This window comes from Oncorhynchus masou, chromosome 32, assembly GCF_036934945.1.
Source record: "Oncorhynchus masou masou isolate Uvic2021 chromosome 32, UVic_Omas_1.1, whole genome shotgun sequence".
In the NCBI taxonomy this organism is placed as follows: domain Eukaryota; kingdom Metazoa; phylum Chordata; class Actinopteri; order Salmoniformes; family Salmonidae; genus Oncorhynchus; species Oncorhynchus masou.
In genome coordinates, this window is record NC_088243.1 from 41,198,173 (window position 1) to 41,225,987 (window position 27,815).

A 27,815-nucleotide genomic window follows, 5' to 3' on the forward strand; every position below is an offset into this window, starting at 1 on the left:
TGTAGACTTTGCCAAAACTTGCGTTATTTAGAAGGAGCGCATAGGCGAATTGGATTACTACACATGCGAACTTCACAGAGTAGGCATGAACGCAATGTACGCTAGAACGCGCCAATAGGATCTCGCTAGTTCTGCCCAACTCCTTGCTTTTTCTGCCCACTGTGACTAATTTATTCCCATTTGAAACGACGGGCTGTGGTCTATCTTGGTTTAGTTATATACATCTTTGCTATACCTATTGCTCACTACAAGCATGGAACTAGTTAGTGCAACCATTTGTTTTACGGGGAGCAAAATTAACTGCTGCACCATACCATTGCATGAATTCATGGAAATTGGAAGCGAATGAGCTAGCCATCATTTTGAGTGGTTTGGTGAATGCTAGTCAATTTAAACTGCGTATATTAACACACGTTACTAAGTTATTTAAATAAAAAATTATCTTCTGAATAAAGACCGGAAGGTGTGATAACGACGGGCGGCAGTCCAACTCGCTACCTTGGTAACTTCAAATAGGCCAGAATAAAGATGGAAACGATACTTGACCTACCAATCGAAAATAAGATATTTTATGCTGTTCTGGTGTTCTCGTGGACGGTTTATCTATGGGAGGCCTACCTTGCGTACAGACAGGTAATTGTTTACTTTGTTTCGTAACTGTCTGTCAATACCGCACCAGGCCCCCGCTGCTGCCCCATTCATAAGCGCCAATTGACAATAGAACCTTCTGACCGGTGATGTTTGTTAATAACCCCTACGGGATCGGCTAACGGCTAATGTGATTAGCAAGAGGGTTTAAGTAACATTTTTTTCCCCAGGACCTAGACATATCTCATATGGGCAGAAATATGACATTCTTGTTAATCTAATTGCACTGTCCAATTTACAGTAGCTATTACAGTGAAAAAATACCATCCATGTTTTAGGAGAGTGCACAATTATGAATGTAAATGTATTAATAAACCAATTAGGCACATTTGGGCAGTCTTGATACAACATTTTGAACATATATGCAATGGTTCATTAGATCAGTCTAAAACTGCACGTACACTGCTGCCATCTAGTGGCAAAACTACTACAGTAAGCATATTTTTTATTTGAAAGATTATTTCTCAATGGCATGAAAGATAAGGGGCATTTCAGCATATGTTCAAAATTGATTGTCGTTTACAAGGAGCCAAATGTGGGCGAATGTAATGGCTGAAGGGATTTCGAGAGCTAGATAGCAGCATGCTGACTCAGTTTCATTTATATTGTTTCAATAACCATGTTTCAGTCCAGTTTTTATGCGAGTAAAGTCATACCGTATTTAAAAAAATAATTGCGCCAGCTGTGCTGGAAACGGGAAGTTTCTGTACTATTTTTCAATTGCTGTCAGATCATTTGTTTCTTCGAAATGTTGGGATCTTTTTGTGTCGGTAAAATGTATTATGCAAGAAATGGAGGTGGAAACGCCATTATGCGGAAACATTGATATAATTACCAACGTATCGAAATAATGTGATAATATGGTGTGTGTGGTCCTCCCACTATGACTCGGAGAAACCATGGAGTTTATTAGGACACAAATGAAATAAGTTATGATCAACTTCACAGGGTGGTGAAATTGCACAGTGATCTTGTTGCTCTTTTCTAAAAAATATCTAGGGTCTTATTTTAGTGACATGATGATCAATGCTTGACTTCTGATTGACAAATACAAATATTCTCAATTCAAGGCTATCCATAATAATCTCATCATGTAGACTAGACTACCCGCACTGTATCTGCAAGCTGTTGGCTAGACTCCGTGTGCCAAGACCAAAGTAGGCACATTTTCTATTTAACGCAGGTTTTGTGACAACTATTGGTAGAGTTGAAAATGCAATGAAAACACATTGAACATAAGATTTTTTATTCGGTACACGAAAAGGTAAGCGGAAAAATACATTTTCTGTGCATTACGTCATAACGCAGTGATTTTTATCCACGACAAGTCTGTTTGGACTTCCCAATGGTGGGAAAATGCTCATTTTCTTGGTGCGTTTAAAAAAAATATTTGCATGAATCTGTCACCAATTGAATGGTGTTTGCCAGTCTCTCAATATTTTTCCAAGAACAACGCTGTCTTCAGGATTGCCTAAAATCAGTGTTATACCAATTGTTGATATACAGTCTGAAACAAAGCACCACAAAAACATGGAACATTTTCTTACAAGCCAGAATGATGAATACAATTACATTTTAATTTAGCTACTCTACTGGTTGTCTGTGCAGTTGGTCCTTCGGCTGGTTGAAACTTGAGACAAAATATCATTTTGTCAACTTTTTAGACTGCCAGTACTGCCAAATGCCTGTCACCGGTTACATGCGCAAAACCATGTAGCTAAATGCATGCAAGACTTTGGTTAGTTTGCTTGCATGTACTTACTTCTGTCTTGTGCCTTTAGTTGTGTAGCAAATAAATCGGGATAGCCACACAGAAACCTGCGTTTCGATAATACTTTCCTGTGGATAATAATAATTTCCTGTGGATATTTTGTCAAATTTAGACCAACTGAAGGACCAACCCAATAGACAATTGGCTGAGTCAGTTCAAATTAAGTTTAGTCAACATTCTGACTTGTAAAGGACTGTTTGGAATTGTTTTATCTAAAAGTTAACTTTATTCTGTAACATGGAAATTGCCTTTAGGATTAGCTATATGAATGGAAAAAGAATATGACTAACTTGTCTAACCACATAGCATAACCTTCTATCCACATAGCGGAGGATATACAGGTCGACCATGCACGTGCCACAAGAGTTGGGGAAGATCATGGACACGGATACCTTTGAGAAGTCACGTCTTTATCAACTGGACAAGAGCAACTTCAGTTTTTGGTCTGGACTATATTCAGAAACTGAGGGGACGGTAGGTCCAACTAAAAGATCCATTGGTTTGTTAGGACCTACTTTGTTATATTAGAACGTAGTTGCCTATATCTGCTTACAGAGCATATCACCAAACAGAGGGAATTTTGTGTTTTTAACACTGTTGTTGTCTCATAGCTGATCCTGCTCCTTGGTGGAATCCCTTTCCTTTGGAAAGTTGCTGGGACTGTGACTGCTCGTTTTGGATTGGGTCCCGACTATGAAGTGTGTGAATGCTCCACGGTTAAAATGATCAGTCCAGTATTACAAAGGTTTATTTTCTTGAATCATTCCATGTATTTCAATGGTTCTTTTTCTTTCAGATCTTCCAGTCTCTTTCGTTTCTGATGCTTGCGACTCTGTTCAGTGCCTTCACTGGTCTTCCCTGGAGTATCTACAACACCTTTGTCATTGAGGAGAAGCATGGCTTCAACCAGCAGGTACCATGTCCAAACTCTCTGGGGACATCCTTATTATACAGGCAAACGTTTCGTAGTTTGAATCAATTACACTTTTTCCCTGGCATGGTTTTAAACATAGTCTGTGTTTTTTTTGCTGTCGTCTACGGTTCTTCTTTCAGACGCTGGGGTTCTTCCTGAAGGATGCTGTGAAGAAGTTTATTGTGACCCAGTGTATCTTGTTGCCAGTGACCTCACTGCTCCTCTACATCATCAAGATTGGTGGAGACTTCTTCTTTATCTACGCCTGGCTCTTCACACTGGGGGTCTCTCTGGTTAGTCCTTTCACCTAGGGTTGTGGCGGTCATGAAATTTTGTCAGCCGGTGATTGTCAAGTAAATAACTGCCGGTCTCATGTTAATGGACCGTGAATTAATGTAAACACGTTTAGCATCTCATGGCTTCCACGCGTAGCCTACAAGCTACTGATGCAGACCTTGGGAACATCTACATTTTAAAAAAGTAAATAAAATCCATTTAATATAGCCTACACCATCACAATAAATCCATGATTTATTTTAGACCAGTCTAAAGAAGCATGATATGAAGAAAATGTAGTCTATTTCAAAAGAACAGAATAGCATACTCTGAGTTGTCCTTATGTTAGGCCCTGATATGGCTATGCCATATGGCTGTGGGCTACACTAGTTCATTTAGTAGACAAGATTTGCTTAGAATTCCGTGGCATTCTTTTTTTATTATTTTATAGTATGAAGAATACAATTGACTGTAGCAATTTAGAAAGGATATTTTCTAAGGAAGTGCGCACATACGGCTATTCTATGTTGAGCGAAAGAAACAAGTTCTCCTATGTGCTTAACTTAGTTACTTTGCAACTTAGAGCCCAACGTTTTGTATCACAACTGTTTTTTTATTTTTATTAAATACATTCTAAGGCTACATGATGCAAACCTAATGATGATTTGAAAAAAGTTGCATGAAAGGCAAGAGCTCTGATTTTGTTTCTTGTGCAGGCTGAATACTTCATCAGTCTCTCATTCACAATTTGACAAGCACTTGATAATATTCTCACCAGGCCTTGAATTTCCTGGCGGCATCCCTCTTGTGTGACCATAATGCCCCCTAAAAAATCCATGCCTTTTGCAGCCACTTGTTGTGCACTTGGGCTGAATATAATAATTATAATTCCCTTCTCCCGGCTGCCATGCTCCGAAGCACCTCTCACATGGTTCTCCCAGATATCTAAATTCTTATTAGCCAATGCCCATCATGTGATCGGGTCCTTCTCACTGGCATCTCAGCTACAAGTGGAGACAGACACATCGGGGACGCAACTGCGTGAGTCTCTCTTATTGAATTCTGAGGCGCATATTGAAGATGTTAGAAGAACTGTCCACATTTAGCCTAGTTCTTGTCAGCCAACAAGGTGAGTAGGCTTAACGAACTGCAAAAGCACTAGCCTGCGGGTGGTTTTATTTGGCCCCCGTGTTTTCTGAGCGTTTTCATTGTTGGACGTGAAGAAATATAAAAACACCAGGGAATCAGCTCCAACAGAGAGATGTGATTGTGTACAAATGTAAGCAAGGTTTGAAATTATTGTTTTAGTCAAATATTATATATGTTTGGTCTTCTTTTGGTCAATTTGCAGACTAAACATGATTTGTAATCATATATTTTGGCCTCCCCGACCATCCACTCAAGAAAAAAAATTGGCCCGCGCCTGAATCTAGTTGATGATTCCTGCACTAGCCTATGTCATGCTATGCTACTATCCCCAATAGTACAAAAGTTGAGCTATTCTATTGGCAGAGTTGCAAAGAAAAAGCCATATCAGACTGGCCAATAAAAATAAAAGATTCATGTAGGAAAAAATAACATACACTGGACAGAGGAACTCTGCCTAGACGGCCAGCATCCCGGAGTCGCCTCTTCACTGTTGACATTGAGACTATTTAATGAATCTGCCAGTTGAGGACGTGTGAGACGTCTGTTTCTCAAACAAGACACTAATGTACTTGTCCTCTTGCTCAGTTGTGCACCAGGGCCTCCCACTCCTTTCTATTCTGTTTAGTGCCAGTTTGCACTGTTCTGTGAAGGGAGTAGTACACAGCGTTGTACGAGATCTTCAATTTCTTGGCAATTTCTCGCATGGAATAGCCTTCATTTCTCAAAACAAGAATAGACTGACAAATTTCAGAAGAAAGTACTTTGTTTCTGGCCATTTTGAGCCTGTAATTGAACCCACAAATGCTGATGCTCCAGATACTACACTAGTCTAAAGGAGGCCAGTTGTATTGCTTCTTTAATCAGGACAACAGTTTTTAGCTGTGCTAACATAATTGCAAAAGGGGTTTCTAATGATCAATTAGCCATTTAAAATTATAAACTTGGATTAGTTAACACAACATGCCATTGGAACACAGGAGTGATGGTTGCTGATAATGGCCCTCTGTAGATATTCCATAAAAAATCAGCCATTTCTAGCTACAATAATAATTTACCACATTGTCTACACTGTATTTCTGATCAATTTAATGTTATTTTAATAGACAAACAATGTGCTTTTCTTTCAAAAACAAGGACATTTCTAAGTGACCCCAGACTTTTGTATGGTAATGTATTTCTAAACACCAATGCGCAGCAATGCACACGGCAGTAGGCTATAAGTGCGAAAGTTCCAAAATGCAATCAAATAGCAGGAAAAAAAACATTCTCAAAAATGACTGCAAATGTAATTATGCTTTATTGTAATGCTTTATTATAAAGGTGCATTTTTATAGTGAAAAGGATCTTCCCCAAACTTGAAACTCATGCACCGTCTATGTATGCCAGTTAGGCTCTACATCAGTTGTAAAGTGGATTAATCTTCTTAAAATTATTTGGCCACTTTAGTTGTGATACATATAGGCCTATGGCCTAGGCTATATGATGTGTGCAACTATGATTTGAAAAGGTCACAAAAGGCATGCACTGTTTCTTGCCTTACTGCACATGCTGGGCATCATTCACAAGTGATAATACATATTTCACAAGTGAATGGCTAATATTGTCACCCATCAGACTATTCTTAATTTAATGTTGTCTTTACGTATACTAAATAATATACAGTACCAGTCAAAGGTTTGGACACACCTACTCATTCCAGGGTTTTTCTTTATTTTGACTCTTTTCTACATTGCTCGGTAATAGTGAAGACATCAACACTATGAAAAAACACATGGAATTATGCAGTAACCAAAAAAGTGTTAAATCAAAATATATTTGAGATTCTTTAAAGTAGCCACCCTTTGCCTTGATGGGACATTGTCATGTTGAAAAACAACTGATAGTCCCACTAAGTCAACCAGATGGGATGGCGTATCACTGAATAATTCTGTTGTAGCCATGCTGGTTAAGTGTACCTTGAATTCTAAATAAATCACTGTCACCAGCAAAGCACCATCACACCTCCTCCTCCACGCTTCATGATGTGAACCACACATATGGAGATAATCCGTTCACCTACTCTGCGTCTCACAAAGACATGACGGTTGGAACCAAAAATCGCACATTTGGACTCATCAGACCAAAGGACAGATTTACAACGGTCTAATGTCCATTGCTCGTGTTTCTTGGGCCAAGCAAGTCTCTTCTTCTTATTGGTGTTCTTTAGTCGTGGTTTCTTTGCAGCAACTCGACCATGAAGGCCTGATTCATGCAGTCTCCTCTAAGGGCTTTATAAATAAATTTGATTGAAAAGTTGATGTTGAGATGTGTATGTTACTTGAACTGAAGCATTTGTTTGGGCTGCAATCTGAGGTGCAGTTAACTCTAATGAACTTATCCTCTGCAGCCGAGGTATCGCTGGATCTTCTATTGCTGTGGCGGTCCTCACGACAGCCATCATAGCGCTTGATGGTTTTTGCGACTGCACTTGAAGTTGTACTTGAAATTTTCCGGATTGACTGACCTTCATTTCTTAAAGTATTGATGGACTGTCATTTCTCTTTGCTTATTTGAGCTGTTCTTACCATAATATGGACTTGGTCTTTTACCAAATAGGGCTGTGTTCTGTATACCACCCCTACCTTGTCACAACACAACTGATTGGCTCAAACACATTAAGAAGGAAATAAATTCCACAAATTAACTTTTAAGAAGGCACACCTGGTAATTGAAATGTATTCAAGGCAAAGGGTGGCTATTTTGAAGAATCTCAAATATAAAATATATTTAGATTTGTTTAACACTATTTTGGTTACTACAAGATTCCATATGTGATTTTTTTCGTAGTTTTTATGTCTTCACTATTATTCTACTAAAGATCTACCCTGGAATGATTAGGTGTGTCCAAACTTTTGACTGGTACTGTATGTGTGAAATTAGTTTTGATTTAGAATGGACCATTATCATGCACCTGTCTCGGAACAAAAATACATGTAATCTATGCACTTAAATAGTGAATGGAGGACGCTTTTCCCGTAGTTCATTTTATGGCAGCCAGGTAGGCTATACTGCTGTTGTAAAGCGAAGCAATGTGCTTAATATTAGGAAAGTTGAGAATATAAAATATAGCAGGCCTAGCCTATAGAAAGTTAATGGGATCCACCTCTTTTTAATAGAGGCCATCAACTATGTTTTCGCATGCAATTACAGAGCCTATAGAAATGTTGAGCTCATGGGCTCAACATTAAAGTGTTTGATTTTCAAAAACATTTGCATTGATGTCAATTATTAGAGGGAGAATAGAGTGCTGAGTACCAGTCAGTTAGCAAGTTTGGTAGGCAACTAATGACCATCAGCAGCTTCAGAGTTTGGAGAAACCTAGGTACAGTGACTAAACGGTCAAGTGGAATTTGACTGCTGGCATGACTTGTGTGGTAGTAATACGGTCACCGTAATAGCCCTAATTTCACCTCCTAGCTACCTTGAAACAGCAGTTTTATAGGCTCAAGCAATTCAATTATGCATAATGAGTTAAGCTATAGTCAAATTAGTCAACTATTTCATTCTGATCATTCTTCCTCACTCTTAGGTGCTGGTGACCATCTATGCTGATTACATTGCTCCCCTATTTGACAAGTTTACTCCTTTGCCAGAGGGCGAGCTGAAGGAAGAGATTGAGAGCATGTCTAAGTCTATCAATTTCCCCCTCACTAAGGTCTATGTAGTAGAAGGTAAGGCACAATACATTAACTCAACAACTAGTTTTGTCCAAAAGATGGGACTGCTTCCACTGTATCTATAATTGTTTATCATCAGAGGAGACCAAAGCATTATGGGCGCTGAGGGAGACCAAGGCATAAGTGGGAGGTGGTCACATTTGTTGTAACATATGGACAGTAAAGTTGTATTGTAATTAGGGCTGTCGAGCGCTAAAAACATTTAAGCGAATTTGCTAGTTTTCATACAAAACACATTACAAGAATATTGACGTCTTGATTTTTGTCTTAAGGTAACGGTTACGTAAATTGAGGAACCACACTTTCTTTAACCTCAATATCAACTTGTTTTTAGCTTTATAGATTATGTATTTGGGATGTTTTCAGTGTTTTCAGTGTAGTTTCGGATAATGCACTCAAATCACGATTCAAAAAAATGAACTGCACTAAAATTGCAAAAAATTAACTGATTTAACTCTGACAGCCCTAGTTGAAATGATCTGTTTTGACCTACTCTTCCAGGTTCCAAGCGCTCCTCCCACAGTAACGCTTACTTCTATGGGTTCTTCAAGAACAAGCGCATAGTGTTGTTCGACACCCTGATGGAGGACTACTCTCCCCTCAACAAGGACGGAGAGCCAGAGAATGTGCCTGCAGAGGAGACTGACACACCAACTGAGGCCAAAGCCAACCCCAAGGTCAGACATACTCCTTTACACAGAGAACTGTGTGTCAACATGTTATTAATCTAAAATACTGAAAGAAGGTTCAGGAATGCAACTTGATTTCCTTCAATTATATTTATTGCTGAAACAAGCTTCTTCTTCAAAGCACTCCATTATTACTGAGCATGGCTTCAGCAATACAGAACATTTTTGTAATCTTGGTTGGAGCTCTGCAAGCACACTACAATTTTCATGTTATGAATCTAATTTGTTGAGTGGTCCTATCATAGAGACCAGATGGTGTACTAGTATTTGTAGTCAGTGTTTCATACATACTTCATTAAAATCAAGCTATTTATGTTCTAACTCTTTTCAGAACAAGAAGCAAGGCTGCAACAACCCAGAGGTCTTGGCCGTATTGGGCCACGAGCTTGGCCACTGGAAGTTGGGCCACACTGTGAAGAACATTGTCATCAGTCAGGTTTGTTGGGAAATTCCCTTGATATGCGTTTGCATGTCAGATCTATACCAATATTCCATTCTTGCAGATCCTGGAAATTCACATGTTGATGTAGAAATGTCAATAAGCATGTTACCATCCACAGGTTTTATGCGAGTAAAGTCATAGTGTAAAAAACGTATAATAATCATGACAGCTGTGATGGAAACAGAATTTCGGTACAATTTTATAAATGCCGACAGATCATTTGTTCATTTGATATGATGTGATATTGTGTCGGTCAAATTATCAAATTACTTAGACTAGTCTACCCGCATTGTATCTGCGAGCTGTTGGCTAGAGCGCAGCTGCCAAGACCCAGAGTAGGCACATTTGCTATTTAACAAGAACAGTTTTTGTGACAAAACTATCGGTAGAGTTGAAAATGCGATGGAAACTCATTGAACATAAAAATGTTTAGGTGCATAACATAAGCTAAAAAAAGTATATTTCGTGTGCATATGTCATCACGCACTGATTTTTATCCACAACAAGTCCGTTTGGTGGAAACACCACCGGTGAGTGAATTATTTTTCTGCTATTTTTAAAAATGTGTATATATTTGCATTAAAATCTGTCGCCAATTGAATGGAAACCTTGGTAATGGTAACATTTTTCTCCCCCCCTGCCTCTGTCCTTGCAGATGAACTCCTTCCTATGCTTTTTTCTCTTTGCTGTGTTGATTGGACGAAAGGAGCTATTCATAGCCTTTGGTTTCTATGACAGCCAGCCCACGTTGATTGGTTTGATGATCATATTCCAGTTCATCTTCTCCCCATATAATGAGGTGAGTGACTCCCATCTCTTAAACAATGCATTTATATCTAACGTCTTAATACACTTCAGTGGAGGCCTTAGATGTTAGCGCTGCAAGTGCTGTGCAGTGTTTGTTTTGCGAAAATACCTTGGGCATAGTAGCAAATATTATCCAATGAAATATACAGCTAAACCTACAATATAGAGTATCTTAGAGGATATAAAATGTGTAAGCAAATCTCTATTTTTGATGGAAATGGCATGTTATACTTTCTCATCCTCATTTTATTTATTTGTTATTTTACCAGGTAAGTTGACTGAGAACACGTTCTCATTTACAGCAACGACCTGGAGAATAGTTACAGGGGAGAGGGGGATGAATGAGCCAATTGTAAACGGGATTATTAGGTGACCGTGATGGTTTGAGGGCCAGATTGGGAATTTAGCCAGGACACCGGGGTTAATACCCCTACACTCACGATAAGTGCCAGGGGATCTTTAATGACCTCAGAGAGTCAGGACACCCGTTTAAACTCCCATCCGAAAGACGGCACCCTACACAGGGCAGTGTCCCCAATCACTGCCCTGGGGCATTGGGATATTTTTTATTTATTTTTAAACCAGAGGAAAGAGTGCCTCCTACTGGCCCTCCAACACCTCATTGTGCAGTAAGGCTCAGAATGTTGCATTTTTTTTACATTCTCCAAATACGTCCTTTTAGTAGTGCTGAGTCCTTTATGAGTTTGGTTCGATTATTTTTTTTAAATCTTGTAAACATTAAATGCATTATGTGGGTTTAATGATATAACAATACAGAATAAAACAATTAATAAAAGTCCCATGATGGTAGTGACTGCCCATTACTGCTTATCACTTATTAGCCATAATTTATTCATATTACTTTACTTTAATAAAATGTGTTGTGTATATATATATTTTTATGTCTTTATTTCATTCTTAGTCATCTTATCTATAAAGAGTGAGCTGATTTCTATGACGAAATACTAAAATTGTGGTTTGTCAGACAGCAAAGTAAATAAGACATACTTTTATGACTGCTGATTACCAACTATCAATCACTTAGATCATGTCCTTTCAGGTAGAGTCCTCGCAAACCAACTGCTTTCTATCCCTCGCATATCGCATATTCTTCTGTCTCTTTTACGTAGCAGGCGTAAAAGGAACAGACTGGACAAGTAGGTGCACAATGGATTATGGTCATTGTAGTTAATTACTACATTTTCTACGCTACTCTATCGATTATTGGTCTGTTGGAAACTACAACATCGCACAATTCGGGAATTCAAATAACTGAAGCATTGAAAATAACACATTTCAGTTATTCGCTCAGCACTATCTTTTAGAAATGGAAAATCTCTCAGTATAGTGATGCAGGTCTTCAGATGTTGTACACATGAAATTTGTCATTCCAAACTTTATTCCATTTTGTTGCTACATGAGTGATACCTCTCCATCCATTCTAGAAGCAGGCTGTACAGAGAGTGGAACAGCTGGATAGGGGAAACAGCTGGTATCGCACAAAATGAAGTATTACGTTACCGGTAAAGTTCGCAATGACAATTCCATATGTACAAAATCTAAAGACCTGATTCACTGTACTGAGAGCCTTTCAGATTTATAAAAGGACATATTTGGATGTTTTTGGAGCAGTTTTTTCCTGAGTCTCCGTACTGCACAATGAGGACGTGAACCGCTGGTTGGGGTAAGTTTATAAAAAACATGACATTTACATAAAGAAATTGAGATCTGGTTGTAAAAAAAGCTAAGTTGAAGTTGTTTTATTAGTCGTACTGTATGTACGGGATACGCATGGTATACATCGTCCAACAAAATGCTTATTTGCTGGTTCCTTCTCGACAATGCAACAACAATAATACATAGTAAAGAATAGAATATGAACATAAAGTAAATGGCAGTAGAATAGAATACATGTTTGAGTATAAGTAAACGTAGCAAAAAAAGAATCCTCTCACTGTCAACTGTGCTTATTTTCAGCAAACTTAACGTGTAAATATTTGTGTGAACATAACAAGATTCAACAACTGAGACAAACTGAACAAGTTCCACATACATGTGACTAACAGAAATGGAATAATGTGTCCATGAACAAAGGGAGGTCAAAATCAAAAGTAGCAGTCGGTATCGGGTGTGGCCACCAGGTGCATTAAGTACTGCAGTGTATCTCCTCCTCATGTACTGCACCAGATTTGCCAGTTCTTGCTGTGAGATGTTACCCCACTCTTCCACCAAGGCACCTACAAATTCCCTGGCATTTCTGGGGGGAATGGCCCTCACCCTCCAATCCAACAGGTCCCAGATGTGCTCATTGGGATTGAGATCCGGGATCTTCGCTGGCCACGGCAAAACACTGACATTCCTGTCTTGCAGGAAATCATGCACAGAACGAGCAGTATTGCTGGTGGCATTGTCATGCTGGAGGGTCATATCAGGATGAGCCTGCAGGAAGGGTATCACATGAGGGAGGAGGATGTCTTCCCTGTAACGCACAGCGTTGAGATTGCCTGCAATGAAAACAAGCTCAGTCCGATGATGCTGTGACACACCGCCCCAGACCATGACGGACCCTCCACCTCATCGATCCCGCTCCAGAGTACAGGCCTCGGTGTAACGTTCATTCCCTCGACGATAAACGCGAATCTGACCATCACCCCTGGTGAGACAACCACGACTAGTCAGTGAAGAGCACTTTTTGCCAGTCCTGTCTGGTCCAGCGACAGTGGGTTTGTGCCCATAGGCGACGTTGTTGCCGGTGAGGACCTGCCTTACAACAGGCCTACAAGCCCTCAGTCAAGCCTATTGCGGATAGTCTGAGCACTGATGGAGGGATTGTGTGTTCCTAGTGTTATAACCTTGCAGCATACCTAAAGCACATTCACACAGACGAGCAGGGACACTGGGCATCTTTACTTTGGTGTTTTTCAGAGTCAGTAGAAAGGCATTTTTAGTGTCCTAAGTTTTCATAACTGTGACCTTAATTGCCTACAGTCTGTAAACTGTTAGTGTCTTAACATCCGTTCCACAGGTACATGTTCATTAATTGTTTATGGTTCGTTGAACAAGCATGGGAAACAGTGTTTAAACCCTTTACAGTGAAGATTTGTGAAGTTATTTGGATTTTTACTAAATATTTTTGAAAGACAGGGTCCTGAAAAGGTGACGTTTCTTTTTTTGCTGAGTTTATAATACAGGAAGGCACAATTTATAGTACAATTTTACATCTGTTTTGGGGAAGGAGTGTATAAATTGAGCAGTATTATAAGAATCTGGTAGCAGCAGTACTGATGTGTGAGGAGAATCAGAGCAGGTGGTCTCGTTTAAGTCAGCTTTAAACAGAAAATGTTGTTAAAATGGAGATGAGGATGGGATGCTAAGAGTACCTCTGATACTTCACTGAGGAAAACTGAAATGGTTTCCTATTCCTATCTCCAGGTCCTGTCCTTCTGTCTGACGGTCTTGAGCCGCAGGTTTGAGTTCCAGGCAGATGCCTTTGCGCGGGGCATGGGCCGAGCCTCAGAGCTCTACTCCGCCCTCATCAAGCTCAACAAAGACAACCTGGGCTTCCCTGTGGCCGACTGGCTCTTCTCCATGTGGCACTACTCCCACCCTCCCCTCCTGGAGCGCCTACGGGCCCTGGGAGGCACCAAGCAGGACTGACGGGCCCTGAAGGGAGAGCCACGTCTGCTGCCTCCCCAAGGGCCTCCGCAAGCCACTTCTGGCCCTCTGATGTCCTCCCCATCTCTTTTGCTGTTGCCCTGTTTTTGTTATCCTTTATCCTCACCAGTAGGTTCCTTTTTTCAATTTCGAACTTGCACAATACCAAAATGTTTTGATGAGATGACGAAGATATCTCATCTATGCTTATTTTAGGCAAACATGAAGATACAGATGTCATAAACACAAAACCATTGTGGGCATAAATAATTGCCTTAATGTTATTTTAAGCATTTGCCACTAGTACAGGTCACATTTATCAAGGATTGCTCATTATATTTCAGCAAGGTTTTTATTTCTTACTCAGTTTTATTTACTTCCCTAAGAATTTGTCGTTCCAAATGTTTTCTCATTAAACCTCAAATTGTATTGTAACGGTCCCGGTCCAATCCATTTTTAGAGGGGTTTGAAAAAGAAACTGCTCCCAGAATTATCAAGTGTCAATAGGATGTATTGCTTGTACAAAGAATGGGCCATCAATTAATTAATAGTATAAACTGCTGCCTAGGCTGGTCGACTGGCTCAATCTACAACTGTTATATATAGTTTGAGTGCCTGTGACTTCCCAGGGATCTGTGACTTGTGATAGTTTTTAATTAAAGTTTTGGCCAGTGACAACATAGGAATTCACTATTTAGGTTACATTTCTTCGCATTTGTTTTTGACACGATTTCATTTTTTTATGCACTTGTTTGTTAACAATGGTCTGACCATACTGTACTTGTAAATAATTGATTAGCGATTAGCTTTGCAAAAAGAGAAAAGTGTACGCAAACTTTTGGCCTATTTGAATGTGGTTTGGAATCTTCTGTTAATGTTTTATTGTTTAGTTCTCTACTTCTGGTGCCTATGTGCGAGGTTTGATTGTGAACCCAGTTTTGACTGACAAAGGCTGGGGGACTGGGGTGGCTATAAGTCACCTCACATCACAAAACTCAAGTGTTTGGTTTGATATAGGACATACAGTACTTTTCTTGCAGTATTGTGAATAAAGTCCCTCACAGCAGCTGTCCTATTTGTCTCACCTTTGCTCTGGTAATGGTAGTGAGTCATGCACTTTGGATTTGAGGGCAGCTTCATCCATATCAGGTGAACCATTTTAGAAATTACGGAAGCATTGGGACCAATTCACTTGTATTAAAGTAGTAAAAAGTTATTTGATCCCATATTCATAGCACACAATGACTATATCAAGCTTGTGACTACAAATTTGTTGGATGCCTTTGCTGTTTCAGATTATTTTGTGCCCAATAGACATTAATGGTAAATAATGTATTGTCATTGTGGAGTCATTTTTATTGTACCTACATGCTAGGCAGTGTCAAGCAATTTTCTGGGGCCTTTCGCAAAAACAGACAGGGACTGTTCTCCATGCTCTCATCTGGCAGGCGACCCTGGTGCATCAAGGTTTAGCAAACAGACTTCTTAACAGCTTATATCCCCTGACCATAAGACATGTCTAACAGCTACTGCTCTCCCTTTCCTACACACTATCCACACAGACTCGAGGCCCCATCCATAGGTCTCTGACTACACAGACACAACCTACGTTGTTGCTAAAATGATTATTGATTACTCCATTACACTGCTGTCCATTGATTGTCATTACCATTACTATCTATTTATCCACTATTACTCCTGTTTACAAGTATACACAGTGTACAAAGCATTAAGAACACCTGCTCTTTCCATGACAGGTTGACCAGGTGAATCCAGGAGAAAGCTATGATCCCGTATGGATGTCACTTGTTAAATCCACTTCAATCAGTGTAGATGAAGGGGAGGAAACGGGTTAAAGAAATATTTTTATGATTTGAGACATGGATTGTTTGTGTGCCATTCACCAGAGGGTGAATGGGCAAGACACAAACTAAGTGGTAGTAGGTAGGTGCCCGGTGCACCAGTTTATGTAAAGAACTGGAACACTGCTGGGTTATTCATGCTCAACAGTTTCCCGTGTTTATCAAGAATGGTCCATCACCCAAAGGACATCCAGCCAACTTGACACAACTGTGGGAAGCATCCCTGTGGAGCGCTTTCGACACCTTGTAGATTCCATGCCCTGCCGAATTGAGGCTAAGTATTTATATATTCCTGCTACCAATCACTTTTCAGCCCTGTTTACATGTACATTCTACTACCAGTCACTTAAAAAATATATAAACCTACCTCAATCTTTTCAGTATCCCTTCACCACAGGAGGTTGGTGGCACCATAATTCGGGAGGATGGGCTTGTGGTAATGACTAGAACGGAGTCAGTGGAAGGGTGTCAAATATGTTTTCAATGTATTTAAATGCCATTCAATTTGCTCTGATCCAGCCATTATTATGAGCCATCCTCCCCTCAGTAGCCTCCACTGCCCTGCACATTAAATAAGGTACTGTCACTGACATGTATATATGTCCGTTCTAGTGTTAACTCACATTGTAGTTATTGTGTGTTCATTTTATTTACATTTGTTATTCTATTTTCTATTATTATCACTGCATTGTTAGGAAAGAGCTCCTATGGTAAGAATTTTCCTGTACTGTTTTAGACCTGTTGCATCCTGTGCAACAACTTGGACATTTTAGAATACAAAAGGTAATATCTTATTGTAAATGTCAAGTAGTTGTTGTGTAGGTCTACTGTGTATTTGACAACATGCATATATGGCAAACAAATCTATAATTTAGCAGAAGTGCTCACAGGCTGGAGTAGACCAATGCAATAAACAAATGGCAACGCCACTACGTAGTGCGCAGCGCATGCACATCAAACTGGGTTTCACGCTGTCCGCTATATGAGGCCGTACCATTACAAATAGGGGTGGACATATTTCCAAGTGACATTTTGATTGTTTAAGACTGATAGCCATTTATTTAAACGTGTTTAATGAAAAAAATCCACACCTTTTTACGGATGGTACTATTGAGCTGGATCTAACTGATCCTTAATCGAAAAATAATAAAGACTCAGCTCATCCGTTTCCACACCCATTTTAGACAATGGTGAGGACCTGTTTGGTTTATTTTGGTAGACAAGGGCAAATGGTCAAATGATAGTTGTTTTGGTGCGAAATGGCAAGGTTTTTGAGACCCGACGTTAGGAGTCTACTCACCACACAGCTAAGGATGACATCTAACCAGGTAAAAACGCACGACATATGATAAGACCACGTTTTGCTTTTCGCTGCTAATACAGTCTAAAGTTCAAGTGACAAGTGGTATTCAATTGTCAGGTGATTTGACTATGGCATTGGACAATTTTTTTAATGTTATTTTTGTTACCTACTCAGTCAGTTAATGTTTCACAGATATTTGGAACTTTCATCTAGATTCTGGTGCAACATTGTAGCAAACGACAGCATTCTATGAAGCGAAATAGTTTTGTAAGCAGTTCAATGTGTGCAGTTAGTTGAAAGCCAAGTATAAAAAATAAAAATATACACCTCCGGTCTGACGACTTCATAGAATTTGGTTGAATTCGTCCATCCTATGAATCGTTATTGAAACAAGTCTCTGGTGCTGTCAGCTGTTGCTGATGGTCAGAGGTATTTTTTAAATTAAGGCATTGTTGACGTTCTCATGTCAACTCCGTACAATAGGTATTTTAAGTAAACATTAAAGGAAGGCGTTTTACATTGGGGCATGAAAATCAATGTGTGAGGCCATATGGCCTAACATTTTGCAATGTATTGATATATTATATTAGTGTTCCACATGCAAAAAGATTCCCATTTCAATCTTTGCTTTAGCTAATTCAGCTGCATGTCACATGACACCAATTAGTACTAACAACCATTTACTTTTATACAGCATATACTGATAACAGCCTTTACCATTGTACAACGAAAGCTTTATGCAATTTGAAGGTCATTTTTTTCGGTAATGAAATTTGTGAATTACACAACACACCAATGTCATACATGTTCCTTTAGTAGAAGTAACTTGTTATTATGTTTACTTAATAATTTATCGTTCCTCATGTACCAGCTGGGTGAGTTGGGCAAAGGTGCAGGGAAAGGAGGGGGTGGCGGAGGATCTGTCAGAGAGGCAGGAGGAGCCTTTGGAAAGAAACAGGCCGCAGAGGAGGAAATGTACTTCAGGTGAGTTGGGGCTTATACAGTACATTGACAAAAGTATGTGGACACCTGCTTGTCGAACATCTCATGCCAAAATCATGGGCATTAGTATGGAGTTGGTCCCCCCCCCCCTTTGCTGCTATAACAGCCTCCACTCTTCTGGGAAGGCTTTCCACTAGATCAGGGCTGCCCAACTGTCTTTCTGGAGATCTACAGTCCTGTGAATTTTCAGTCCAACCCTAATTTACTACTAATTAGCTGCACAACAAGATCTTAACGAGCTGAATCAGATATGTTGGATTGAAAACCTATAGGACAGTATATCTCCAATTGGGCAGCCCTGCACTAGATGTTGGAACATTGCTGCGTGGACTTGCTTCCATTCAGCCACGAGCATTAGTGAGGTTGGACCATTGGGCCTGGCGCAGTTGGTGTTCCAATTCATCCCAAATGTGTTTGAAGGGATTGAGGTGAGGGCTCTGTGCAGGCCAATCAAGTTCTTCCACACCGATCTCGTCAAACCATTTCTCTATTGATCTCGCTTTGTGCACAGGGGCATTGTCATGCTGAAACAGGAAAGGGCCTTCCCCAAACTGTTGCCACAAAGTTGGAAGCACAGAATCGTCTGTCATTGTATGCCGTAGCATAAACATTTCCCTTCACTTGAACTAAGGGTCTACCCCGAACCATGAAAAACAGCCCCAGACCATTATTCATTCTCCGCCATACTTTACATTTGGCACTATGCAATTGGGCATGTAGCGTTCTTCTGGCATCCGCCAAACCCAGATTTGCCAGTCGAAGTGCCAGATGGTGAAGTGTTATTCATCACTCCAGCCAACTCTTGGCATTGCACCTGGTGACCTTAGGCTTGTGTGCGGCCCCTCGGCCAAGGGAAACCCATTTCATTAAGCTCCTGACAAACAGTTGTTGTGCAAACGTTGCTTCCGGAGGCAGTTTGGAAATCGGTCGTGAGTGTTGTAACCGAGGACAGGTTGATTTTTACATGCTCGCCAGTCCCGTTTGAACTTGTGGCCTACCACTTCATGGCTGAGTTATTGTTACTCCTAGACATTTACACTTCACAATAACAGCACTTACAGTTGACTAAGGCAGCTCTAAAGGCAGAAATTTGACAAGCTGACTTGTTGGAAAGGTGGCAACCTATGACGGTGCCACGTCTAGGCCATTCTACTGCCAATGTTTGTCTATGGAGATTGCATGGCTGTGCACTCAATGTTGTATACCTGTCAGCAACAGGTGTGGCTGAAATATCTGAATCCACTAATTTGAAAGGGTGTCCACATGCTTTTGTGTTTATAGAGGTTTTGTGGCAGTCTCCCGACCTATAGAGGCTTTGTGGAAGTCTGTCTCGTCATCACTGTACCTCATGCTTTCCTATCTCTGAATCCAGACGTAAAGAGCAGGAACAGTTGGCTGCACTGAAGCAGCACCACCAAGAGGAGATTGATCACCACAAGAAGGAGATTTCGAGGCTGCAGAGCGAGATTGACCGTCACAAGGGGAAAATTAGGAAGCTGAATCATGATGATTGAGACTCACTCTATTGGAATGAAGCCCAGGGATTCTTTATTGCCAACCCCTAGACATCGCCTGCATTGCCTCTCTGGGCCAGCTCTGTGTGTGTGTGATTAATTGTTCTGTATATGCTCAAGGTTATTAAAACAATTATTTGAAATGGTTAATGTTATACTTATCCATGGTTATTGCTTTCAGTTATTGTTAATGCTAAGATGATTTGAGATGCCACATTACAGAAGGATGATGACAGTCAGTGGAGCTGGCAGAGGCATCATGACCATAGTGGGCAACAGGGTCCTGTTTTGACATTTACCGATGTTAAATTAATTACTAAACTTCATTTTTAAGCCCATATTTTATAATACTTATAAGCGGCACACTGACTGGACCATGCAAAGAGTACGCAATATTTATTTTTATTTGAAGGATGAAATCTCTTGATGCACAATCTCATTTTCAGGAGTGTCGGGGGGGAAAAACTATAGTTAGTAACAATAATAATATAGAAGCTACTGTCTCATCAAATACTGTCTAATAATTTATAAACTACTGCTACTATAAATAAAACTTATACCTATAACATATTCATACTGTGCCTTTGGAAAGTATTCAGACCCATTTGAATTCTTCCACATTTTATGTTACAGCCTTATTCTAAAACGGATTTTAAAATATCCTCAGCAATATAACAAAATGTATTAAAAGTCAAAAACAGACTTTATTTACATAAGCATTCAGACCCTTTGCTATTAGACTTGAAATTGAGCTCCGGTGTATCCTGTTTCCATTGATCATCCTTGAGATGTTTCTATAACTTGATTGGAGTCCATATGTTGTAAATTCAATTGAATGGACATGATTTGTAAAGGCACCCACCGGTCTATAAGTTCCCACAGTTGACTGTGCAGAGCAAAAACCAACCAATGAGGTTGAAGGAATTGTCTGTAAAGCTCAGAGACGGGATTGTGTCGAGGCACAGATCTGGGGAAGTGTACCAAAAACATTCTGCAGCATTGAAGGTCCCCAAAAACACAATGACCTCCATCATTCTTAAATGGAAGAAGTTTGGAACCATCAAGATTTCCTAGAACTGACTGCCTGGCCAATCTGAGCAATCAGGGGAGAAGGGCCTTGGTCAGGGAGGTGACCAAGTACATGATGGTCACTCGGACAAAGCTCCAGAGTTCATCTGTGGAGATGGTAGAACCTTCCAGAAGGACAGCCATCTCTGCAGCACTCCACCAATCAGGCCTTTTTGGTAGTGGCCAGACGAAAGCTATTCCTCAGTAAAAAGGCACATGACCACCCACTTGGTATTTGCCAAACGGCACCTAAAGGACTCGGACTATGAGAAAAAATATCAAATTATTTGGCCTGAATGCCAAGCGTCACGTCTGGAGGAAACCTGGCACTATCCCTATGGTAAAGGATGGTGGTGGCAGCATTATGCTGTGGGTATATTTTTCAGCGGCAGAGACTGGGAGACTTGTCAGGATCTAGGCAAAGATGAATGGAGTAATGTACAGAAAGATCCTTGATGAGAACCTGCTCCAGAGCGCTCAGGACCTCAGACTGTTAATATTCAGGGCAGGCCATTTGAAGAGTTGTTCAGCAGTCTTATGGCTTGGGGATAGAAGCTGTTAAGGAGCCTTTTGGTCCTAGACTTGGTGCTCCGGTACCACTTGCCATGCGGTAGCAGAGAGAACAGTCTATGACTTGGGTGACTGGAGTCTTTTATACAATTTTTTGGGCCTTTCTCTGACACCACCTTGTATATTCAGTTGAAGTCGGAAGTTTACATACACCTTAGCCAAATACATTTAATCCTAGTAAAAAATCCATGTCTTAGGTCAGTTAGGATCTCCACTTTATTTTAAGAATGTGAAATGTCAGAATAATGTCAGAATAATAGTTAAGAGAATGATTTCTTTATGCTTTTATTTCTTTCATCACATTCCCAGTTGGTCAGAAGTTTACATACACTCAATTAGTATTTGGTAGCATTGCCTTTAAATTGTTTAACTTGGGTCAAAGCTTCCCACAATAAGTTGGATGAATTTTGACCCATTCCTCCTGACAGCTGGTGTAACGGAGTCAGGTTTGTAGGCCTCCTTGCTCGCACACACTTTTTCAGTTCTGCCCACATATTTTCTATAGGATTGAGATCAGGGCTTTGTGATGGCCACTCCAATACCTTGACTTTGTTGTCCTTATGCCATTTTGCCATAACTTTGGAAGTATGCTTGGGGTCATTGTCCATTTGGAAGACCCATTTGCGATCAAGCTTTAACTTCCTGCCTGATGTCTTGAGATGTTGCTTCAATACATCCACATAATTTTCCTGCTTCATGGTGCTATCTATTTTGTGAAGTGCACCAGTCCCTTCTGCAGCAAAGCACCCCCACAACATGATGCTGCCATCCCCGTGCTTCATGATTTGGATGGAATTCTTCGGCTTGCAAGCCTCCCCCTTTTCCCTCCAAACATAACGATGGTCATTATGGCCAAACATTTCTATTTTTGTTTCATCAGACCAGAGGACATTTCTCCAAAATGTACGATCTTTGTCCCCATGTGCAGTTGCAAACCATAGTCTGGCTTTTTCATGGCGGTTTTGGAGCAGTGGCTTCTTCCCTGCTGAGTGGCCTTTCAGGTTATGGCGATATAGGACTCGTTTTACTGTGAATATAGATACTTATGTACCTGTTTCCTCCAGCATCTTCACAAAGTCCTCTGCTGCTGTTTTGTGATTGATTTGCACTTTTTGCACCAAAGTACATTAGTCTCTATGAGACAGAACGCATCTCCTTCCTGGGCGGTATGACGGCTGCGTGGTCCCATGGTGTTTATACTTGTGTACTATTCTTTGCACAGATGAATGTGGTACCTTCATGCGTTTGGAAATTTCTCCCAAGGATGAATCAGACTTGTGGAGGTCTATAATTTGTTTACTGAGATATTGGCTGATTTCTTTTGATTTTCTCATGATCTCAACTAAAGAGGCACTTAGTTTGAAGCTCGGCCTTGAAATCCATCCACAGGTGCACCTCAAATTTAATCAAATGATGTTAATTAGCCTACCAGAAGCTTCTAGAGCCATGACATCTTTTTCTGGAGTTTTCCAATGTGTGTATCTAAACTTCTGACTCACTGGAATTGTGATACAGTGAATTATAAGTGAAATAATCTATCTGTAAACAATTGTTGGTAAAATTACTTGTGTCATGTACAAAGTAGATTGGCAGCTTGGCCCCAGTGATGTACTAGGCCGAACGCATGACCCTCTACTGCCTTGTGTTCAGATGCCGAGCAGTTGCCAAACTAGGCGGTGATAAACTGGTCAGGATGCTCTCGATGGTGCCGCTGTAGAACCTTTTGAGGGTCTGGGGACCCAAGCCAAATATTGTCAGTCTCCTGAGGGGGAAAAGGTGTTAACGTGCCCTCTTCACAACTGTCTTGGTGTGTTTGGACCATGGTAGTTTGTTGGTGATGTGGACACCAAGGAACTTGAAACTCTTGAACCACTCCACTACAGCTCCATTGATGTGAATGGGGGCGTGTTCGGCCCTCCTTTTCCTATAGTCCACGATCATCTCCTTTGTCTTGATCACATTGAGAGAGAGGTTGTTGTCCTGGGACCACACTGCCAGGTCTTTGACCACCTCCCTAAAAGCTGTCTCATCGTTGTCGGTGATTGGGTCTACCACTCTTGTCATCAGCAAACGTAATGATGGTGTTGGAGTTGTGCTTGGCCACGCAGTATTGGGTGAAGAGAAAGTACAGGAGGACACTAAGCACGCACCCCTGAGGGGCCCCAGTGTTGAGGATCAGTGTGGCAGACGTGTTGTTGCCTACCCTTACCACCTGGGGGTGGCCCATCAGGAAGTCCAGGATCCAGTTGCAGAGGGAGGTGTTAAGTCCCAGGGTCCTTAGCTTAGTGATGAGCTTTGAGGGCACAATGGTGTTGAATGCTGAGCTGTAGTTAATGAGTAGCATTCTCACATAGGTTTTCCTTTTGTCTAGGTGGGAAATGGCAGTGTGGAGTGCGATTGAGATGGTGGCGTCATATGTGTGTTGGGCACAGGGACCAAGGTGGCCAAGGAGAGGTTGAAAATGTCAGTGAAGACACTTGCCAGTTGGTCCGCGCATGCTTTGAGTACATGTCCTGGTAGTCCGTCTGGCCCGGTAGCTTTGTGAATGTTGACCTGTTTAAAGGTATTTTCTTTACTACGGACAGCGTGATCACACAGTTGTCTGGAAAAGCTGGTGCTCTCAAGCATGCTTCAGTGTTGCTTATCTCGAAGCAAGCATAAAAGGAATTTAGCTCGTCTTGTAGGCTCGCGTCACTGGGCAGCTCGCGGCTGGGTTACCTTTTTAGTCTGTAATAGTTAATAGGTCAGGCTAGGTGGCCTATTAATTCCTTCTTGATGAATAAATAAAAAAGCCGTTTTGATTCTCAAATACTAGCCACCACTGTTGACCCGTCATTCAGGGTTTTGAGCCCCACATTTTTTTTTGTGGGGGGGGGGGGGGCTTGCCTGTTTTGCATGTTATTTTGGCATTAATACGTGTCACATATCAGTTTGTAAAAAATGTCGGAGTTAGTAAAGCCGCATACAAATATGGTCTGTTTTCTTAAGTAAGGCAGCTCCAAAATGCAGGTGTTTCAGCCAAGCTCAGTGCTTTCTGTGGTGGTGGGGCATGCCAGCAGAAAATAAGGAGTGTTGCGCAATAAGGAGTGTTGGCTCAGTGTTCTGTCACTCATGGGGATACTACATCACTGCCAGGTCTAAGGTCAGACCTTAAATTCTAACCTCTTGGGTGCTGCCATTGTTACATTAGAAGTGTCCGTCCAAGAAGGCTCAAGGTCATTGGCCACAGATAGAATTGTCAATTCACGTGATATATACAGTAGCTTTGATTGGATTGCATTCAAAATCTTAGCTACCAGTCATCATGAATCAAGTCGACAATCTACTGGCAAATCCTTTTTAATCCTTGTCATATGAAGAGAAATTATAGATAAAATGTATTGGTGCACATCGGCCATTGGACATAAACCTTACACAACGAGTTGAATATAGAATATTCAACAATGAGTGGTTTGGATGGAATCAGTGACAGTGGCTATGTGGTCCCAAATCTGGGATTAAGGGGCTCTTTTCCAAGTTTATGATAAGCATTCATCATTGGCCATGCTGTCAATGAAGCTTGATTTGTGCTGCGCTCAAAACAACTGTTAACTTAACTTCATTGAGTTCAAGACAACTGGGAATTCCGTAAAAAAAAAAAACTCTGACTGGGAAATACGATTTGAACGGTTATCCAACTCGGTATTGTAAGTCGGGCACTGAAGATCATGATTCAACCTGTTTTTTTCTGAGTTCCCAGTTGTCTTGAAGGCACCATAAATCCAGAGAATGCCAAACTTTGATTACAAAATTTGCCCATGATGGACCGCTGTGCCACCTTCCTGTTCAAGGGAGCACAGCACAACAAGGTGAGTCCAAAAATGTCTTGTATGCTGCTGCATAAATTATTTCATATGTCAGGGAGATATGTATACTGTAGCTAAGAAAGTAATTCTAATTGTATGTTGTGTAGTAAGCTGTTAAAAGCCCATGTTTATCACCTTAATAATTGGTCTATTTACCCCCCCATTCACCTACTGTTCTGACTTGGTGATGCACATATAGCCTATAGCCTGTTTTAGAGAAATGTAATCATCAACTTTTGTAAGAGCTGTCATTGTCTGCTTTACAAGTCCCCTTTAATCATCCTAAGGTTCTAACTTGGTGTACAGGGAGAAGACTGTAAGAATGGCCCATGTTCTGAATTCTGTCGCTGTACATTTCAAAAGTGCTAAACAAATAGTTCTATTGACTACGTCCGTCCTAGCTGGCTCATTGATGTCTTAATCGAAATTACGGATTTCCACTTATCCGCTTGTCATCCCCTTATGCCATAGTTTGTACATGTCAATTGTCAGTAAAAAACACATTTGTTGAAGCAAGACAGCCATATCAGCTATGTTTTTTTAAAGGCAGTAAATGAGGCTGAATTAACTTTCTCACTGACAGGCAAGGCTACGCTAGAAGTGTTAAGGTGTTGGGACTGCTTTTGGGACAGATTTATGTAGGCCCTAACAGTTTGTGGGCACCGTTTGTCACTGTTATAGTGCAATTAATTTATTGTTTAATGTTGTGTAGTGGCTTTGCTGGCATGCATCCCACTTTATCTTAGTTTTTTTGGCCCACCAAGATTTAGATGCTTAAAATCGCCACTGATAGCCACCTACCAGTTTTTTTTTAAAGTTGGTTTAAGTTATCCAGCGAGATAAGTTCCCAACCTCGTAACTCACTACCAAGCCATTTCAGGCTATCAATCAAGTAAGTAACTTGTCAAACTATTTTAGCTGGAATGCCTGCTGGCAAGGTTGCTCGACTTCATAAAATACTAAAATTGCTTTAATTCTTGGGTTACGGTACTATTTACCAGTGTGTCCTTTGTACTAAACTCCATAAAAGGCATAAAGGTTCTTAATCAATGTGCATTATTAATTAAATGACAAATTAATAGGTTATGAGGTGTGCTTAGAAAACCTATATAGAAAAATAGACATGTTTTTTTTTACAGAATTATGAATAACGATTATTGCTCTAGATTGCAGGAAAGGCTGTTTCAGGTGTTTGAAAAAATGCTAAATTCAAACCTCAACTACTTCGTGCCCCCTCCAAAATAATGGGTGCATGATGCCCCTGGTAGATGGTAATCGATTAGGTGATACCAGCTATTACCGCCAGGCCGCCGATACAAATCCCATATACACAAAACCGCCAGAATTCACAAATAATTTGTCCCCACCAGTATAAGACATTTTAACTCTGCCCAATGCCCCTGTAGCTAATTTAATGATCCCTATCCAGCTATTGTTTTTGTTGTACTATTGTTTGTGATTTACATTGTTGTGGTGACGCTGTGCTGTTGAGACAATTTTCATGAAAGGGATGCACAATAAAAAATATATTTATTAGATATAAAGTATGGTAATTATTTTAGAGAGCTTTGTGAGCCAATACATGTATGAAAACATGAAGCTGACACGTATGAAAATGGGTAAAACTCTTCCTTGAGAATCAGACACTAATTTGTCCACTGAGGATAATGTAGTAGCCATAAGACATCAAGTATTGAGAATCCACAAGAGACACTTGTAGAATATTATACATTTGAGACATCAGTGTATTTTTTTATATGAGTTAATATAGATATTAAAATGCCTTGTGCCAATAGAAGATCATGAGCACTAACCTAAAATACTTACTCCGGTGTTGGGACAGGGCAGATACGCCAGTGGAGTTTTCAAGTTGGCACCTTTCATCTTTAATGTTTCATTGATGAGCCTGCAACATCCCAAGAAAGCTCAACAGTGAGTTCTAGCGTCCCAGAACCTGTACCTGCCTAGTCTTCTCCCTCTTACTTTGAGTACCAGCTGGGATCTTTTCACTTCAGCCAGAGCCATTGGCTACTCCTTTCAGCAACACCTGATGTTGCCTTGATGGTTTGGCGAAGGGCATGGTTGCAGATTCCAAGGTCCTTCAGCTGGGTCAGATGGTTTAGACCATTTCTTCTTTAAGGTTGCTGCCCCTATCATCGCCAAGCCTATCTCCATCCTTTTTAACCTGTCTCTCCTTTCTGGGGAGGTTCCCATTGCTTGGAAGGCAGCCACGGTTCGTCCTTTATTTAAAGGGGGAGATCAAGCTGATCCTAACTGTTATAGGCCTATTTCTATTTTGCCCTGTTTATCAAAGGTGTTGGAAAAACTTGTCAATAATCAACTGACTGGCTTTCTTGATGTCTATAGCGTTCTCTCTGGTATGCAATCTGGTTTTCGCTCAGGTTATGGATGTGTCACTGCAACCTTAAAGTTCCTCAATGATTTCACCATTGCCCTTGATTCTAAGCAATGTTGTGCTGCTATTTTTATTCACTTGGCCAAAGCTTTTGATACGGTAGACCATTCCATTCTTGTGGGCCGGCTAAGGACTATTGGTGTCTTTGGCCTGGTTTGCAAACTACCTCT

The 27,815-nt window shown here is 40.6% G+C and overlaps 2 protein-coding genes across 2 annotated transcripts; both read left to right on the top strand.

Moving 5' to 3' along the window:
• The first annotated feature begins 281 nt into the window (after positions 1-281).
• LOC135526076 (CAAX prenyl protease 1 homolog) lies at positions 282-15,131 on the top strand. Its single transcript, XM_064954156.1, has 10 exons — positions 282-633; positions 2,747-2,893; positions 3,031-3,117; positions 3,216-3,332; positions 3,473-3,625; positions 8,326-8,467; positions 8,975-9,150; positions 9,494-9,598; positions 10,260-10,403; positions 13,844-15,131. The coding sequence occupies exons 1-10, from the start codon at positions 529-531 to the stop codon at positions 14,066-14,068; spliced, it is 1,401 nt and encodes a 466-aa protein (XP_064810228.1). The 5' UTR covers positions 282-528; the 3' UTR covers positions 14,069-15,131.
• A 1,838-nt stretch (positions 15,132-16,969) lies between these two features.
• On the top strand, positions 16,970-19,896 carry LOC135526077 (ATPase inhibitor B, mitochondrial-like). Its single transcript, XM_064954158.1, has 3 exons — positions 16,970-17,255; positions 18,102-18,214; positions 19,605-19,896. Exons 1-3 carry the CDS (start codon positions 17,187-17,189, stop codon positions 19,744-19,746), a joined length of 324 nt encoding a protein of 107 aa, XP_064810230.1. The 5' UTR covers positions 16,970-17,186; the 3' UTR covers positions 19,747-19,896.
• The last annotated feature ends 7,919 nt before the right edge of the window (positions 19,897-27,815 follow it).

Coding starts and splice junctions, on each gene's coding strand:
- LOC135526076 (XM_064954156.1), top strand. CDS start 529: ATGGAAACGATACTTGACCTACCAATCGAAAATAAGATATTTTATGCT. Junction 3,626..8,325: donor TCACACTGGGGGTCTCTCTG/GTTAGTCCTTTC, acceptor CCTCACTCTTAG/GTGCTGGTGACCATCTATGC. Junction 9,151..9,493: donor AGGCCAAAGCCAACCCCAAG/GTCAGACATACT, acceptor AACTCTTTTCAG/AACAAGAAGCAAGGCTGCAA.
- LOC135526077 (XM_064954158.1), top strand. CDS start 17,187: ATGGCAAGGTTTTTGAGACCCGACGTTAGGAGTCTACTCACCACACAG. Junction 17,256..18,101: donor TAAGGATGACATCTAACCAG/GTAAAAACGCAC, acceptor CTCATGTACCAG/CTGGGTGAGTTGGGCAAAGG. Junction 18,215..19,604: donor GAGGAGGAAATGTACTTCAG/GTGAGTTGGGGC, acceptor CTCTGAATCCAG/ACGTAAAGAGCAGGAACAGT.